Raw genomic sequence first — 19,419 nt, 5'->3', positions numbered from 1 at the left:
AAATCCATGTAAGACCCACTTCAAACACTTTGTAGTATCCTACGTCCAAACACAAGGGGACGAGTCAAAAGAAAAAAAAAAAAATCTGGCTGAAAAGAGATATATATATATATATATATATATATATATATATATATATATATATATATATATATATATATATATATCTTTCAATCCTCTAGTTATTGATATAGAAAAACTAATATATATCCATTACACATATACTCTTGGTGCTGACAATACAGATTTACAAAAGGTGAAACCCGCTGTGAAAATTTTGGCCATAAATTGGCGGGATGTGTGTGAAGTTCTGAGTGCGGATCACTTTACGCTGCAATTAATCTCCGCAGTGTGTGAATGTGACTTTTGAAAATCATATAACACTAGTACTGTAATATGTAATGGAAAATACACAGTCCATTGTCTAGTCTACCCATGATGCACACAATTTTTAAAAAAATTAATCCTCCATTGTATGTACATCCGGTTCGCAGGTACTGGAGTGATGCCTCTGAATATTAACTGTTTAATGGATAAAGACTGCAAGCACTATAGCCTTCATTTGAGAGCTGCCGCCATGTCATCTGGCACTATGCCTCTGTCTTGTGGATGGTTGTAGACTACAGAGATGATCACAGTTCTTGAGTGTAAAATGCATAAGTGAAGGATCCATTGTTCTGCAATGACACCTTTATGCCAACCGTTAAGTCCAGTTCACGTGCAAGGAGGAGAAAGTGCATAGGAGAGCGTCCGAGAGCTGCCATCACACAAAACTAATTCGGCACACTCTACCTCTCATACATTCCACTTTTAGGTCTCATACACACAGGCCATCCTCGGTGAGGCTCCAGCTAAATAAATCACCTTTAGATATTCATGAAGAAAGTGCATATACTTAAATAACATGAAATATACTGGAAGAGACAGGACGCTGAACACTTAACACATCAATACTGGAGCCGGGCATACAATCAGTTAGTACATTAGTGCAATACGGTGGGACACTCACGTGACCCGAGGACTTAAGGGTAATGTCAGTTCTATCACATTAGATGGCTGTCTGGGAAAAAAAAGTGTTAATCAACGCTTCTTATTATTCCTCCTCAGCTAAGTATATATAATGGTGCCACAAGATTCGCAACCAGGCTTAGGCAACATCTTAGTTAAACTGGAAAAGCAGTAAGGGAACGGACGGTCAAAGGCAACTAGGATTACATAATACCTAAACTTTCTGCATTTGAGGCCGCTGCCCAGACAAATAGCGAAAACCTGAATGCCAAGGTACCAGTTGCGACAGATGGCATTCTTTCTCGTTTTGCCCTGGAAGAATACAGAGCTTCTAGAGATAAAGCACTTCTTATAGGAGGCTAACATATCAAGAAAGGATATGAACACTGGTGTATTATCCTGAACCTGCCTACTAGAATGCTATGGATGGTTTGGTCACATCTGTGTCCAGAAATCTACATAGAAGTCTACACGCCAAGTTGTAGATATCTCTGTACACTCGAGAAAACGTTTCCGCCCTTCATTGACACGAGATTTTCTAACTACATAAAAAACTGTCCAGTGGGCGGTAGCATTCCATGAAGTCATCAATTTGGACATGGGTGGTCTCAAAGCCAGAGATGAACTATCCAACAGCAATTTTTTTTTTTTTTTTAAATGGATGATGAGATGCCTATAGCAGGGAACGCCAACCGTTGTGGGGGGATCTTTTCACAATATCTGATCCGCAGTGGAATGTCGCTGATGAGACTCTTAGTAGGCCTAGGGATTTAGGATGCAGCTGGTTTTCTACTCTTGATTCTGCCTCTGCTTGCGACAGTCACATCAGTCAGCTTCCTTCTCCTGAGAGGTTTCATCTCCTTCCTGTTCAGAGTTGTACGACTCAAGGCTTTGTCTGGCCATCTGATCCCTCCTCACCCGCAACCGTTCACACTTTGGGCAGTGGTCCGAACGGAAACAAGACTTATGATAACAGGCCTTACAGTCTGTAAAGTGACAAGACAGATATATAATGTGATTATTCATCAGCACACAGTGAACTTCAGCACACAAAAAATAAATGATCATCTATACTGTAGAGAAACATCTAGATCTCCAGGTCAAGAAAAGATATACAGCGTTTATGCTAACACCGAAAAGGTCCATGTTTTTTGCACATATATACTGCCATCCATCTGATAGACACATACCTTCACATCTTCGGCATTTTACCAATTCAAAAGGGAAGATGATGTCTTCAACTTGACAGAATTCACATATGAACCCTTTTGCTTGGCACAACTGGTGAGCAAGATAAGCATACAATGGGTTAATACATTACAAAAATACTTTTCTTTAACAGATCACTAAACACTAAGGGTCTGATACATTAAGACCGCCATTGTACATACCACTCTTAATAATGGACGTGCAGTGGTAACATGCTACTAATTCATTAACAGGCACATGGCACTTAATAAATCGGCACATGTTATAAGTGCCATTTATCCCCGCAGGAACTGGAGTAGCTTTCTGGAGCAAGTTACGCAACTAGAGTGGTGTACCTTCTCATGAATTAGATAGGCAGGATTTGTGCCGCACCTTCCCTCCGATCCGCCACCCATTTTGCAGAATTCTGCCATCAACACCTTAAAGAGGCCCCAAATGTACATTTTTGTGCACGCCAACCATACATATCCTAATACAGTACATGATATGTAGGCTAAGGAGGTTTGCTATGAGGTTTCCTTAAACTGCTACAGACTTCCATGCCCTTCATAGTATTTTGTGGAGATCTCAGGAGCCTCCAGTCACAGCCCTGCGAGCACCCACACAGCACGTTCTGCAGCCATGATCTCAAGAATTGTAAGCACCTTCACAGACACAAGGTCAGACCCCACCGTGCAATGTGCACACCATCTCTGGACACCTAGTACCTTCTGCAGGCTTATCTCTAGCCACAGGCATACGCGAATGTGAAAAATATCAAACACTACATAAGGAGATTACTAAATGCATTACAAAGTTGCTTTGGAGGTGAACTTTAAAGCCCATGTTCATAGCAATAGAGGAGTGTTATCAAAAGAAATCTGACACAGTTAATCTATTAAAGGATCATCTAAGGATAAGATCCTGAATAATTGGATTACCCTGGCACCTCTTTTCCCTCCACATTGGTAAAACTTCTTCTTAATGCACATAGATTAGAAGTGTTATATGCCATACTGATACTGATCCCAGTGGGTATTTCTTGTGTGTTGAGTTCCTGGATTTCCTCAGAATTGCTAAGTGAGACTGACTTAAATCAGGCTTGTGCAGACCATGGAGGTGAGACAGATCCCTCCTATGCGTAGCTGAATGCAAGGCAAACTGTAGTACAGCAGACATTAGAGAGAAGTCTTGAGGTGCCTTCACAATGCACGATGATCAGAAATGAGTGGTCCTAGGTAAGCTCTTTTCCCAATAATCGTGCATTCTAAGGCTAGTTTCACACTAGCGTTACCGGGCGCAGCGCACAGGCGCCGCTAAGCTACGCCCTCGGCTGCGCCCCCTCCGGTCAGCTCCTCCTCTAACTGCATACGATCAGCGTACCCTATATTTAGCGTTGGGTACGCTGGTACACGTTTGCCGGCGCTGCGCCGAGCGCACAAAAAATGCAACAGTGCGTTTTTGTGTGCTCGGCGCAGCGCCAAAAGGGCGCAAGCGCCGGCAAAATCATATTAGCGCACGACCAGCGTACCCAACGCTAAATATAGTGTACGCTGATCGCATGCAGCGTCATGCAATCATAGAAGGAGTTGACCGGAGGCGGAGCTTAGCGGCGGCCCTGCGCCTCCGAAAGCTAGTCTGAAAGTAGCCTAAGGAGGATGTTGATCACCACCAAACAAAGCGCTCTTTCATCAAGTGAAATGATCTTTGGGATTGCGCATCATCCACTATATAAGCGTCTGATTCTGTCTGTTTGTAACGGAAATCCCACGTCACTGATTGGTCGTGCCCGGCCGGGCGCAACCAATCAGCGATAGGCGCAGTCAGGCCGCGAATTGAGGTGGAATTCGAACGACGCACGCCACCGCTACAGTCAGGAGATCTGCGGCGCTAGCCGCTGATCTCCCAACGGTTGCCGTGGGTCATCTCCTGCCGCACGGAGGTCATCAGCGACGCAGCCGGGAGATGACCAGCGCAGCGCTCAATGTGCAGATGGTACCCAGGGTCCGGAGGAGAGGAGACTCTCCTCCAGGCCCTGGGTACCATAAACCTGTAAAAAATAGAAGTAAAATAAAAAATAGTGATATACTCACCTTCCAACAGCCCCCGGACTCTTTCCCTCCTCTCACCACGCGCCCGGCATCTTCCGGTCCCAGTAATGCTTTGTGCGAAAGACCGCTGACGACGTCGCGCTCTTGCGAGAGTGACGACATCTCCGGTCCTTCGTGCTAAGCATTACTGGGACCGGAAGATGCCGGGAGCGTGGAGAGGAGTTCGGGGGCCGCCGGAAGGTGAGAATAACCCTTTTTTTTTTTTTTTTTTTTTATTATTTTTTACATTCTATCTTTTACTATTGATGCTGCATAGGCAGCATCAATAGTAAAAAGTTGATCACAATTGTCAAACACTATGCTTGACAAGTGTGACCAACCTGTCAATCACATTCCAAGCGATGCTTCAAATCGCATGAAAAACAAATGTTTTCCGCAGGAAACCGCATGCGAATTCACATGCGTTTTTCCCGCGGTGGGAGTTGCAGAAATGCTGCAGAAATTTCCGCAGCATTTCTGCAACGTGGGTACTTAGCCTCAGTGTGACACGCAGCAGAGACCAGGCCCCCGCTGTGAGATCGCCGATCATGGAGGATCGTCCTGGACCATCTTTTGAACGTCAGTCTCCCGCTGGCCATATTCTAGAATACCCGATGCATTAGAATCGGGCCACCATCTAGTCCAATATAAACAAGATACCTGCTTCCGAGAACGGTAGCCTATGCGCCCCGAAAGATCTATTGTTGATCATTCTGTATGAATATTAAAGGGGTTGCTCAGTCTTCTGAGGAGAGCACAGTCAGTATTCACTTGTATTTCTGGTGAGATCAGGCAGTGATGTGATCACATGTATGCGATTTGTATACTTCCAGTCACATGCAGACTAGACTTGCTCGTCTTCTCTCAATTCACGTTTAGTGAGAAGCCACGCACGTCTTGTCTGAATGTGACTAAATCTATGCTAATCATGTGACAACCTGCTCTCACCAACAAAATCAGTAAATCTTGACAGTGTGAGCACAGCACATAGTGAAGTTTCATAAGTATGCAGTCACATAGAGTGAACTGCAGATTTATTGTAAAACCAGACAAACCCTTTAAATGTAGCATACCTGTTTCAAACAGATAATTGAAAGAAAACAGGTGAACAAATATGTACCGATCGGCACTCATTTAACGCAAATGCATCCTTAGCCTTTCAATTCCACTGAACAAAGCAGAAGAAGCTGACAGCCCCTCTATAAGGTATGGCTTATCTTATAAGTCATAAGTGTTTACCATGCATTTATCCACATGTAACGTTCCAAGTCTCACTAGCTCCTTCAACCGTGGCACCAGTTCTCCCTTCTTTATGGCCATAAGGTCGTTCAAGGAGAAGAGCTGTAAGTCTTCAGTCAGATGTCCTGGGACACTGTCATATGACTCCAGTATACTGTGATGGGAGGAAGATTCAGAAAAAGGATTAATCTTCTTTCCTTATGTCCCCGCATTCAGCACTGAATAGAATTGCGGACTCACCCCTTGGCCAGTCTACAGGTTTTAAACATGTTTTTCAGGTGAACCAGTTGTATTCGTAATAGCTGTAAACAACCAATGAAGAACCTTATTAACAGAGAAAGGAAAACTACCCCTGGGCTAATGGTTCTGCATACAAGTTAGGAATGGCCACCTACCCGGACTTGTTCCAGAGCCTTCACCTTCTTGTACATTGCATTGTTGATATCTTGCAGATTAAAGAGTGGGTCGCTCCAGATCTTGGTAAGAAGGTCTTTGGAGAAGTTACTGACATAATATCTGCTGAAGTCCCATTTTCGTAAAATTCTGCCAGGGATAACAGACTGGGCATTCTCATGGCAACACTGGCAGAAATACTTACCCAGGTATTCACAATACCGGAGCCTTTTAATATAATCTGTTGGGATTAATAGAGAGAATTACACACTTCCACTATACCACCTATATGGCACCAATAGGAGCAAATCATAAAGGCCCCCATACACATTAGGTGGCTCTCGGCTAAACGATGCTTCGGCCAGAATTCCCATACATAGTGGTCCTCATTCAGTTTCAAGTGCTGCTGTGTCCTCCAGAAGAACAATGCCATCAACAGTCCGAAATTGAGCATATATGATTGACATAACTTCCGACCTTCAATTGGCCGGTGGCCCTTACATATTGGATTGTCTGTAGAACCCGTCGATATTGGTTGGTTCGGCTGACATTAGTCTAAAGTGTATGGAGGCCATAAGACTTTCCTACAAATGTTGTCAAAAAAGTAAGGATATTACAAGCCACTTACCAGGCTCAATTCTAATGCCGCAGCCAGCACATCTGTAATTCTGCTTTGTGACTGCCACTTTTTTCCTGGTAAAACAGAACACCAGATGTGAGTGATGGCACAGAGTATGGACCCCTCTCACTCTCTAGGCGATCTACAATTTGTAAATTACGTAGGAGCTGTGTGGATATTGAAGATGATCTGTGGCCGTGGTGGTGCCCATTCCAAATTACCACGAACACGAATTCGCAACTTGTAGATGTCAGCATGTTCTCCATCATCCGGTGAAATTGGCATGGAATCCGGGATTGGCAGGAGCTAAAGCAAGGAACAGCACTTCTTAATACAGAACAAGACTATTCATACACAGCACAATGAAGAACTCAGTCCACATCGCGCCTAAGAGGTTCACCAAATTATACCTCCAGCAGAAGGACCTGTAGCCGTACAGCGGCAATGGGCAAAGACATCAACGTAAAAAACTGTATACCTTGTGGAATGTGTTTATTTTTTGCGACTATCCACCATACAGGTAAGTGATAGAATCATAGAATCGTAGAGTTGGAAGGGACCTCCTGGGCCATCTGGTCCAACCCCCTGCTCAAAGCAGGATTCGCTAAATCATCCCAGTCAGATGTCTGTCCAGCCTCTGTTTGAAGACTTCCATTGAAGGAGAACTCACCACTTCTCGTGGCAGCCTGTTCCACTCATTGATCACTCTAACTGTCAAAAAGTTTTTTCTAATATCTAATCTGTGTCTCCTCCCATTCAGTTTCATCCCATTGCTTCTAGTCTTTCCTTGTGCAAATGAGAATAAAGTTGATCCTTCTACAATGTGACAGCCCTTTAGATATTTGTAGACAGCAATTAAGTCTCCTCTCAGTCTTCTCTTTTGCAAACTAAACATTCCCAAATCCTGCAACCTTTCCTCATAAGACAGGGTTTGCAGACCGGTCACCATTCTGGTCGCTCTTTTCTGAACTTGCTCCAGTTTGTTGATGTCTTTTTTAAAATGTGGTGCCCAAAACTGGACACAATATTCCAGATGAGGTCTGACCAAAGAGGAGTAGAGGGAAATAATGACTTCACGTGATCTAGACTGTATGCTTCTGTTAATACATCCTAGAACTGCATTTGCCTTTTTTGCTGCTGCATCACACTGTTGACTCATATTCAGTCTGTGATCTATTAGTATACCCAAGTCTTTTTCACATGTGCTGTCACTTAGCCCTATTCCTCCCATTCTATATATGCTTTTTTCATTTTTATTGCCCAGATGTAGTACTTTGCATTTCTCCCTGTTAAAAACCATTCTGTTACTGCCCACTTCTCCAGTTTATTTAAATCTTTTTGAATCCTCTCTCTCTCTTCTCTAGTATTAGCTATCCCTCCTAGCTTTGTGTCATCAGCAAATTTAATCAGTTTACCCTCAATTCCTTCATCTAAATCGTTGATAAAGATGTTGAACAATACAGGGCCCAGGACAGAGCCCTGTGGTACCCCACTTGAGACATTCTTCCAACTGGATGTGCAGCCATTTATGACCACTCTTTGGGTCCGATCACTAAGCCAGCTATGAATCCACCTAACAGTTGCCTTGTCCATTCCATACTTAGTCATTTTTTCAATAAGGATAGTATGAGAGACTTTGTCAAATGCTTTGCTGAAGTCAAGATATACTATATCTACAGCATTTCCTTGATCCACCCAATCAGTGATACCGTCATAGAAGGAAATTAAGTTAGTCTGACATGACTTATTAGTTACAAATGATGATGATGATGTAGACTGACCACCGCAATACACCGCTGAGGTCTATTGCTCGTCCTGGGCACCTGTATGGTTAGGCGGCATGTCATCACTGCACTACAGTAAGAATAGATCTGCGGACTGTATCAGTGCTACATGGGCAGCATGTCTCATCAGGTAAATAATTAGTCTAGTCTTTTTCCATTTTATGGCATTCACCCATCTTTTGCCCATTTTCTCTCATACTGGAATACTAGTATATTATCTTTAGTCTGTGCTGTAGTTATACGTGGCCGTATGGGGAGTTAGTAGCACGTCATACAATGCTGTATATGCAAGTTCCTGGCAATGTCATACACCACTGTATCTGCTAGACCTTGGCACGTCATATACCGCTATATCTGCTACACCCTGGCACGTCAAACACCGCTGTATCCGCTAGACCCTGGCACGTCATACACCACTGTATCCCCTAGACCCTGGCACGTCACACACCGCTGTATCCACTAGACCCTGGCACGTCATACACCGATGTATCGGCTAGATCATAGCACGTCATACACCGATGCAGGGTGGATAAAAATCAATGTTTTTTTAAAAAAAAAAAAAAAAAAAAAAAAAAAAAAAAAAAAAAATCGGATTTTTTTGATTTAAATCAGATTTTTTTGATTTAAATCGGATTTTTTTTATTTAAATCGGATTTTTTTGATTTAAATCGGATTTTTTTCAATAAACTGCTTTTTGAGTTAAATATTTTACCATCCAAAGGTTCTTCCATCATGAGATAAAGCTGAGTTGTTTAACTCAGTAGAATAAAGGCTGTATATGTGTAACATTCACAATGCCATGCTCTTCCAGAGGTTTCTGTAGGATTAGTGGGCAGTTTCTCTCCTATATTATCACAGACGCTCGCTTTACTTACGCAGTTCTCAAAACTGAATTTGACTCCGCAGAGGTCCCAGCCTCTTCTTCACGGCAAAAATGTTACAACATGAACAGAGTTGAGAAAAAGACCTTAATCCTATTGTTCTACAAACCTATGAATACAGAATCAACCCCTTCAGTGCCAAGTCCAAGAAGTTAGACAATATGTTTCTGATTGTTTGGAGTGGAATAGATCTGCACAACACAAGAAGAATGTGAATCTAAGTGTGAGGAGGAGGAAGGGCAAGCAGACAAGAAAATGAAAGTGAAACTTTGAGCACAATACTGCAGCATAGCCACAGACAGACAAGTCTGGATCTGTTTGTGTGTACGATCTGAGGTTTATTACATTCTTTCCTTATAATGGCAGCAGGCCGTAAAAGAGACCCAGTTTGGGAATATTTTAATGAAGCTCCTTCGCCTATCGGTAAGGCAGGCATGCGTGCAAAATGCAAACGATGCAACAAAGAGATGCAAGGCCTGGTGGCGCGAATGAGGAAACATCATGAGAAGTGCGGTGATGAAGATGACCAAAGAAACACTTCTGAACAGGCATGATATTCAGGTTGGTAAACATTTTTATTGAATCCCATTTCTAAAGACTGAACTGTCATGTGTGAGAAAAATTATATTTCTTATTATTACTGCATGTTACTGTCATTTGGTACAGTTATGAAGGAAAACAAATATTCCTTTTGGGGCAGGGGCAGTGATGTGTTGTGTACAATAAGCAGAAATTGTATAAACAATAAAATAACAGCATTGACTTTTTTTGTTTAGGGGAATTCATGGATTCTGGAAACTATCCACCTCCAAGATCACCATCATCCTGTTCTACAGCTTCAGAGTTATCCATCCAGGATAGTGCTTCATTAGCAGCAGCAGCATCATCATCAGACACCCACAGCCACATATCACCATCACCCAAAAGGAAGAAAAAACCTTTACCTCCTGGAACCACCATAGATAGGTTTGTGATAAGAACTAGCAGATTAGAAAAAGAGTTGATTGATGAAAAAATTGCCCAGTTTATTTATGCAACGAACTCTTCTTTCCGTCTGACTGAGAACCCACATTTCATTAATATGGTTCAGTCACTGAGACCAGGATACAGTCCACCCAGCAGAGCGGATGTTGCAGGGAAACTGCTGGATCAAGTGTATGACAGAGAAATGGAGCAATGTGCAACAGCTCTGGAGGGTAAAATTGTTAACCTAAGTATTGATGGGTGGAGTAATGTCCACAATGATCCTATTGTATGTGCTTGTATAACAACAGAAGAAGGTAAAGTCTTCCTTGCACAAACTGATACGTCAGGAAATGCACACACAGTAGAATACTGACAAGAAGTGGCAGTAAAAGCTATAACGACATGTGAACAAAAATTCAAATGTCTAGTACGCAGTTTGGTCACTGACAATGCTGCAAACGTATCCAAGATGAGAAGAGATTTAGAAGAGCAGGGAGGGAATACAAAGCTGCTAATAACATATGGTTGCAGTGCTCATTTGCTGCACCTCTTAGCCAAAGACTTAAGTGTTCCAGAAATAAAGGCTAATGTTGAAATTGCTAAATACTTCCGTAATAATCATTTTGCTGCAGCAGCTCTGAAAAGGATGGGTGGAACCAAGCTAACGCTCCCACAAGATGTTAGATGGAACTCTGTGGTGGACTGTTTTGAGCAGTATATCAAAAACTGGCATATTCTGATGACACTTTGTGAAGAAAATCGAGATAAAATAGATGGCACTGTCACGGCCAAAATCCTCAACATTGGGCTTAAGAGAAATGTTGAACATATGCTGAGCTTCCTGAAACCCATCTCTCAAGCTTTAAACAAAATACAGAAAAATAGCTGTTTTATTGCGGATGCTGTTGAAATTTGGAAGGAACTGAGTGAACACTTAAAAACAGAACTACACATGGACAGAATTAAATTACAAGCAGTAAACAAACGAATGGGACAAGCACTGACTCCAGCTCATTTTTTGGCAAATATTGTCAATATCCAATATCTGGGTCAAAACCTAAGTGCTGAGGAAGAGGAGTTAGCTATGACATGGGTATCCAGCAATCATCCATCTTTAATGCCAACTATAATAAACTTCAGAGCTAAGGGGGAACCATTCAAGAAATATATGTTTGCTGAAGATATTTTAAGGAAGGTCACACCAGTAAACTGGTGGAAGTCACTCAAGCGCTTGGATTTAGAGACTGTTCAAGTAATGATTTCACTTTTAACAGCAGTAGCTTCTTCTGCAGGCGTTGAAAGAATATTCTCTTCCTTTGGACTCATTCATTCTAAATTGAGAAATCGGTTGGGACCCAATAAAGCAGGAAAGCTTGTTTTTCTTTTCCAGATTATGAATAGGAACAAAAAAGAAGATGATGATGAAGATGACAAGTGAGCTACAGAGGACAGCAGGGACAGTAGTATTTAAGTTTTTCATGTGTCGGCTGGGCTGACAGTCTAAGTTTCTTAAAATATATATATATATTTTGTTTAGCCAAATTAGTTAACAAACATGGATGTTTGTTTAAGCAAATAACTTATGCTGTAATGTTGCTATTGTTTCAGTTGAATAAATCTATTTAAAATTGTTATTAAGGTCAGGATTATTTTTCTCCTTCCTAAGTACAACAGAACAGTGGTGTCCAAATATGAATGATTAACCCATTAAACTGGGGAGAAAAAAGTAATATAAAAAGTGATTCTAAAAATCTTCATCTACTTGCATGTTAAAGTAGCAAGAACTAGTTTAGGTAAAAACTTTGATTTAAATCACTGATTTAAATCAAGCCTTACTGACTAGTGATTTAAATCGTGATTTAAATCAGTTAGATTTAAATCAAATCCACCCTGCACCGATGTATCTGCTAAATCCTGGCACGTCATACACAGATGTATCTGCTAGATCCTGGCACGTCATACACCGCTGTATCCGCTAGACCCTGGCACATCATACACCGCTGTATCCGCTAGACCCTGGCACGTCATACACCGCTGTATCCGCTAGACCATGGGTCCTCAAACTACGGCCCGCGGGCCGAAGGACTTTTATCCGGCCCCTGGCCAGGCCGACATTAAACTGCACTGATTACAGGGCCGACGGGCCCTGTAATCGCGGACGGGACGAGGCGCCGAGGAAAGGCGTTGTGCAGCCCTCAGTATGCAGCAGAGACCACACAGGCGACGTGATTATCATCACGCCGCCTGCGCGGCCTGATGACGTCACGCCGCCTGTGCTGGAAGAAGATGGGAGATGAGCGGGCGCCTCTTCAGAGCAGCAGGGGACATAGGTGAGTACTGTTTTTTTTTTTTTCTTTTTAACTCCGGGTCCTATTGGGGACCTGTGCTGCCTTTTGGGGACCTGTGCTACGTATTGGGGACATGTTCCTGCCTATTTGGGACCTGTGCTACCTTTTGGGGACCTGTTACAGTACGTATTGGGGACATGTTCCTGCCTATTTGGGACCTGTGCTACCTTTTGGGGACCTGTTACAGTACGTATTGGGGACATGTTCTTGCCAATTTGGGACCTGTGCTGCCTACTGGGGACCTGTGCTACGTATTGGGGACATGTTCCTGCCTATTTGGGACCTGTGCTACCTATTGGGGACCTGTACCTGCCTATTGGGGACCTGTGCTGCCTATTGGGGACCTTTACCTGCCTATTGGGGTGGTGTGCTGCCTATTGGGGACCTGTCCCTGCCTATTGGCGACCTGTCCCTGCCTATTGGCGACCTGTGCTACATATTGAGCACATTTTCCTGCCTATTGGGGACATTTACCTGCCTATTAGGGATCTGTGCTACCTATTGGGGACCTGTACCTGCCTATTGGGGACCTGTGCTGCTTATTGGGGACATTTACCTGCCTTTTAGGGACCAATGCTGCCTATTGGGGATTCTTGCACTAGTCTGAGCCTGTGGTAAAAGTGGAGTTCCACCAATATGGGCACTGGTGAGGCCGCCCTGATGGGCGCTGATCAGGCCGCCCTGATGGGCGCTGATCAGGCCGCCCTGATGGGCGCTGATCAGGCCGCCCTGATGGGCGCTGATCAGGCCGCCCTGATGGGCGCTGATCAGGCCGCCCTGATGGGCGCTGATCAGGCCGCCCTGATGGGCGCTGATCAGGCCGCCCTGATGGGCGCTGATCAGGCCGCCCTGATGGGCGCTGATCAGGCCGCCCTGATGGGCGCTGATCAGGCCGCACTGATGGGCGCTGATCAGGCCGCACTGATGGGCGCTGATCAGGCCGCACTGATGGGCGCTGATCAGGCCGCACTGATGGGCGCTGATCAGGCCCCATTGATGGGCGCTGATCAGGCCGCATTGATGGGCGCTGATCAGGCCGCATTGATGGGCGCTGATCAGGCCGCATTGATGGGCGCTGATCAGGCCGCATTGATGGGCGCTGATCACCCGGCAATGATGGGCGCTGATCACGCCGCATTGATGGGCGCTGATCACGCCGCATTGATGGGCAGTGCAGGCTGTATGTCTCTGTGTGGGAAATTTTATTGCTGGTATATTGTTTTTGTAGCGCTGTATATATGTTGGTATTTTACTAATAGCAATTTTGAATCCCTAGGAAACAATGATATCAAGAAAAAGAAAAAATTGACTCGAAGTGTAGGATATTCGAAGAACCCCCCCCCCCCAAAAAAAAAATCGGTAAGTTTGATGATTTAACTACTACATTTTTAATATTGTATTTGTTCCTATTTTGTTTTATTATTTCTAAATAAGATATGTGCAGTGTGCATATGAATTTGGTCCTAATTTTTTTTAAACTATATTCTGGCCCTCCAGTGGTCCGAGGGACCGTGATCTGGCCCCCTGTTTAAAAAGTTTGAGGACCCCTGCGCTAGACCCTGGCACGTCATACACCGCTGTATCCGCTAGACCCTGGCACGTCATACACAGCTGTATCTGCTAGATCCTAGCACGTCATACACCGATGTATCTGCTAGATCCCAGCATGTCGTACACTGATGTATCCGCTAGACCCTGGCACGTCATACACCACTGTATCCGCTAGACCGACACGTCATACACCGACGTATCGCTAGATCCTAGCACGTCATACACCGATGTATCTGCTAGATCCCGGGATGTCATACACCGATGTATCTGCTAGATCCTGGCATGTCATACACCGATGTATCTGCTAGATCCTGGCATACACAAGTTGCAATTTTCTATCAAAATGTTTTTTTTTGTTTTTATGTATTTTTGAAAGTTTTCAGGCAGCCAAGTAAAATGAAGAATTGGACACCAACAAGTGGGGGCAAGTACAACTATATCAATGATATGCCATATTTCCAGCTCACCTTATTGGCCGACCTGTGTACCCCATACACATACTACTTTATAAGTTCACAAGAAATGCAAGTCACATTTGAGAGTCATGTATAACATTTAATACGTTAATATTATAAAGGCTAAGGAAAAAAAGAAAGCGCAATAGGGTCTTATCTGGGTGGTGAATCAAATAATTATAAAAAATCCACTCACCTATTCCAGGAGAGATAAAGGCATAAGAACCAACTGTCAGCCTGCTGCACGCCCGAAGGTCCACTCCGTGACCGCCAATAGGAATCCTTATAGATAAAATAACTTTCTCGGACTTACTGTGCGCTGCTAGACAAAGTTCAATTTAACACGACATGAGAAATTAAACTGTTTAATTCCCAACGCGTTTTCGAAGTGTATAATACTTCCTCAGGGGATGACATGAAGTATTATACACTTCGAAACACGTTGGGAATTAAACAGTTAAACTTCTCATGTCGTGTTAAATTGAACTTTGTCTTGCAGCGCACAGTAAGTCCGAGAAAAGCCGGATTACTTACCGGTAATGCTCTTTTAATGAGTCCACGACAGCACCCACTGGAGGTATCGGATCCGCCCATTTGGAACAGGAAACCCTACAGGAAAGATAAAAGGGGCGGTCCGCCTTTCCTCCTCAGTTTTACGTTTCAGAGTACCAGAAGGACCGCCAAGGATTAGGCAATGTTCTCTTATTTTAACATCTTTCTTATCCATTATTTGGTAATACTTTAACTATTGATATCTTTAGGGGGGGAAGTGAACGGGTGCTGTCGTGGACTCATTAAAAGAGCATTACCGGTAAGTAATCCGGCTTTTTACTCTTCGCCACGACAGCACCCACTGGAGAGATTCCAGAGACCATCACCTGGGTGGGACCACCGTGCCAAGGATAGTCCTGCCAAAGCTTAAGTCAGAGGTTGATGACAGATCAAGTCTGTAGTGCTTATAGAAGGTAGAAGGGGATGACCAAACTGCCGCCTTACATATAGTTTCAATCGGAACATCTCCCTTTTCCGCCCAAGAGGTTGCCATTGCTCTGGTGGAATGCGCCCTGATGTTCCCTGGAGGATCTTCGTTTTTTGCGGAGTAGGCTAAACGAATGGCCTCTCTGATCCACCGGGAAATGGTGCTCTTCGTGACTCCATACCCCTTCTTACAGCCCTGAAATGAAACAAATAGGGCCCTGCTCTGCCTCCAACTGTTGGACCTCTCAATATATTTTAGGACAGCTCTTTTGACGTCCAGAGTATGGAACTTCTGCTCTTCCGGAGTAGAGGGATTTTTATAGAAGGTTGGGAGGAGTATCTCCTGAGATCTATGATATTTTGTTGCCACTTTTGGCAGGTAGGCAGGGTCAGGTTTTAATACTAATCTGTCTTGGTATTCTTGGAAAAAAGGTGGATCTATTGACAAGGCCTGAATATCACCCACTCTTCTAGCTGAGGTCAGTGATACTAAGAGGGCCATTTTAAGTGCTAAGTATTTAAAGGGTATTGTGTCGATCGACTCAAAGGGGTCTACCGTTAGGGCGTCTAAGACCAGATTTAGATCCCATGTAGGGACGGAGGGTATGTGGATTGGGGCTATTCGTTCACATGCTGTAATGAAACGAGTTATCCACTTGTTGCCCGCTATATTATGGCCATATAGTGCTCCTAATGCCGATATTTGTACTCTCAGTGTATTTACTGCTAAGCCTAAGTGTTTCCCCTTCTGCAGAAATTCCAAGATTGGGATTATCGGAACTTCTGTTGTATGAGGTACTGTATGGAATTGAAGAAATTTTTTCCATATTCTAGTATAAATCTGGGTCGTGGACTGTTTTCTACTTTGTAGTAGTGTAGCAATTAAGGACTCCGAGAATCCTCTTGTCCTCAATAACTGCCTCTCAAATTCCACGCCGTCAAGTGCAAGCTGAGCACTTGAGGGTGGAAAAAGGGGCCCTGGGAGAGTAGATTGGCAGTCGGAAGGATCCAAGGATCTGTTATCGACATAATCTGCAGCCACAAAAACCACGGTCTTTTTGGCCAGAACGGTGCTATTAAGATTATTCTGGCTTTGTCGTCTCTGATCTTCCGAATTACTTGAGGTAGGAGGATCAATGGAGGGAACGCATACGCTAGGTTGAAATTCCATGGAGCTAGAAAGGCGTCCAGTATGTTTGGGTGATCTGACGGAGATAGGGAGGCAAAGGTTTTTATCTGCCTGTTCTCCCTTGTGGCGAAAAGATCCACCTCGGGTTGTCCCCATGCGGCTACTATGTCCCTGAAGACCTTCCGATTGAGGCACCACTCTCCTTGTCGTAGAGTGTGACGGCTTAGGAAGTCTGCCTTTTGATTGCTCTCGCCTCTTATATGAAGGGCCGAGAGGGACAAAAAATAGTTTTCTGCTAAGTTTAAAATTTTTGCCGCTGAAGACATCAGAGTCTCTGATCGAGTTCCTCCTTGTCTGTTTATATATGCCACTGTGGTGGTATTGTCCGACAGGATCCTTACATGCTTCTGTTGGAGCTGCGGAAGGAAGTTGTATAGAGCATAGAACACTGCAGTCAGTTCTTTTAAATTAGATGAGTAATCACATTCCTCTTTACTCCACCTTCCCTGATAAAACCCATTCTCCATGTGGGCTCCCCAGCCCTGGGGACTGGCATCGGTGGTTACAATACAGGATGGAACTATAACCCATGGGACTCCTGAACATAAATGGTCATCGTCTAACCACCACTCTAGGGAAGTCAAGACTTCTTGTGACAGGGTTATTTTGCTCTGTAAATGACCACTATGTCGTTTATCCTCCTGGAGGATTTGGTGTTGTAGTGTACGGACATGGTACTGGGCCCACCGGACTGCCGGGGTGCAAGAATTTAGTGATCCTAATAGTGACATTGCTCCTCTTAAGGATACACGTGGTTTAACTATAGCTGCTTGTATTTTTTGTTTTATGAGGATGATTTTTACCTGGGGTAGTAGACATCTCTGGGTCAAGGAATCTAGTTGAAATCCTAGAAAAGTCTGGAGAGATTGCGGATCGAGTCTGGACTTTTGGATATTGATGATCCAGCCAAGGCTCTGAAAAGAGGAGACTGCGTCAGTCACGCGTTCAGTACATTGTTTGACTGAATTCCCAATTACTAGGAAGTCGTCTAGATATGGTACAATTAGTGTGTCCTTTTGGCGAAGGTAGGCCATCACTTCTGCCATCACCTTGGTAAATATTCTTGGTGCCGTGGAAAGCCCGAAGGGCATGGCCGCGTATTGGAAATGACGAATCCTGCCCTCGACTTCCACTGCGACTCTTAGGTATTTCTGGAATCTGTTGTGTATAGGGAGATGATAATAAGCATCTTTTAAATCAATCCCTGCCATTACGCAATTTGGAAAAAGAAGCTTTATAGTGGATCTAATCGATTCCATTTTGAACTTATAATTTTTTATAAATGAATTTAGCTTCTTTAAATTAATAATGGTTCTAAATGTACCGTCTGGTTTAGACACCAAAAACAAGGGAGAGTAAAAGCCTCTACCCTGTTGTTCCTCAGGGACGTCAACTAAAACTTTTTTAGCTAGCAGGACTCGAATCTCGTCTTCGAGAGCCTTTTGCTGAAGTGAGGAATTAAGGCGAGTTATAACAAAGAACTCATAGGGGATTCGAAGGAATTCAATCTTTATTCCTTCCTTGATTATATTCAAAATCCATGGGTTTGACGTAATTTGTTCCCATTTGGTAAAAAAAAATTTTAATCTGCCCCCAACCGGTGGGTCTAAACTTTTAATTTTTCTCTCTCCTATATGTTGGCCCTCTGAAGATGGTACCCTTCTGCTTTTCGTCTTTCGTGGCCCATCTCGTTCTGTCCGATTGTCTTCTTCTCCCGAATGGCCGTCTTTTAAAGGTTTTCCTATAAAACGGAATGGGAGAATCACTGAAGGCCTTTTTTCTTTCTTTTGCCTTGGCGAGAATTTCGTCTAAGGCTTTTCCGAAGAGGAACTCACCCTCGCATGGGGTTGCACTAATTTTGGATTTTGACTGTGCATCCCCTTTCCAGCTTTTTATCCAAAGCGCGCGTCTGGCGTTATTCACCAGGGCTGCCGACCTTGCTGCCAGTCTTAGGGTGTCCGCTGAAGCGTCTGCCATAAAGGCAGCTGCCCCTCTTATCAACGGGATGGCTGCACGCAGTTTCTCCCTTGACACTCTTTGCTCAATCTGCTGGTCTAATTGATCTAGCCATACCAGCATTGACCTAGCAGTACATGTGCTGGCTATTGCGGGTTTGAATACCCCGGTGGTGGACTCCCAGGACCTTTTGAGCGAAGATTCAGCCTTTCGGTCCAATGGGTCTGCTAACAATCCTGCGTCCTCGACCGGGATCGAGGTTTGTTTGGAAGTGGAGGATATGACAGCGTCCACTTTTGGTATTTTAGACCATTTTAATAGATCTTCATCAGTGAACGGGTACTTCCGTTTTGAAGCGGATGGGAGAAAACCCCTCTGGTCGTGTTTTTCCCATTCCCTTTTGATGAGATCTTTAATTGCCGGTATTACTGGAAATGGTCTCCTCTTTTTTTCTGCCAATCCCGCAAACATAATGTCCTGCGCGGTCTGGGCTCCCCTTTCCTCTTCACACCCCATAGTGTTTCTAACCGCTTTTACCAGGTTATCTACGCTGTCCAGAGGAAAACATGCGCGTCCTTCCGCCTCCGAGGATGATGATGAGGACGTGGATGCGGAGTCTGAGTTTAAATCCTGTTCTTCCTCTGACTCTGAACTAACAATAACCTGTTTTCTATGACTGGACTCTGCGGGAGTGCTGGCGCGGTTGATGGCTTGTATTTCCTCCCTAATTATGGCTCGGATATCCTGAGAAGATATCGTCGACCCCTGCCTGGT

The 19,419-nt window shown here is 44.0% G+C and overlaps 1 protein-coding gene across 5 annotated transcripts in view; it reads right to left on the bottom strand.

The window, feature by feature from the left end:
- Positions 1–871: 871 nt before the first annotated feature.
- Positions 872–19,419, bottom strand: part of RUBCN (rubicon autophagy regulator) — an 85,575-nt gene continuing 67,027 nt past the window's right edge. For all 5 annotated transcript variants that reach the window (XM_073589348.1, XM_073589347.1, XM_073589346.1 and 2 more), the window contains 7 exons: positions 6,698–6,843; positions 6,547–6,611; positions 5,921–6,159; positions 5,766–5,827; positions 5,526–5,679; positions 2,199–2,289; positions 872–1,994 (listed from right to left, as the gene is read on the bottom strand). In XM_073589348.1, the coding sequence (XP_073445449.1) occupies positions 1,834–1,994; positions 2,199–2,289; positions 5,526–5,679; positions 5,766–5,827; positions 5,921–6,159; positions 6,547–6,611; positions 6,698–6,843 (918 nt within the window). In that variant the 3' untranslated portion in view covers positions 872–1,833. The remainder of the gene's footprint in view (positions 1,995–2,198; positions 2,290–5,525; positions 5,680–5,765; positions 5,828–5,920; positions 6,160–6,546; positions 6,612–6,697; positions 6,844–19,419) is intronic.

This window comes from Dendrobates tinctorius, unplaced genomic scaffold (genome assembly GCF_039654945.1).
Source record: "Dendrobates tinctorius isolate UK_male_01 unplaced genomic scaffold, ASM3965494v1 ptg000107l, whole genome shotgun sequence".
NCBI classification, from domain to species: Eukaryota; Metazoa; Chordata; class Amphibia; order Anura; family Dendrobatidae; genus Dendrobates; species Dendrobates tinctorius.
The sequence above is the reverse complement of the archived record's forward strand: the minus strand, read 5'-3'. Positions and strand labels throughout refer to the sequence as shown.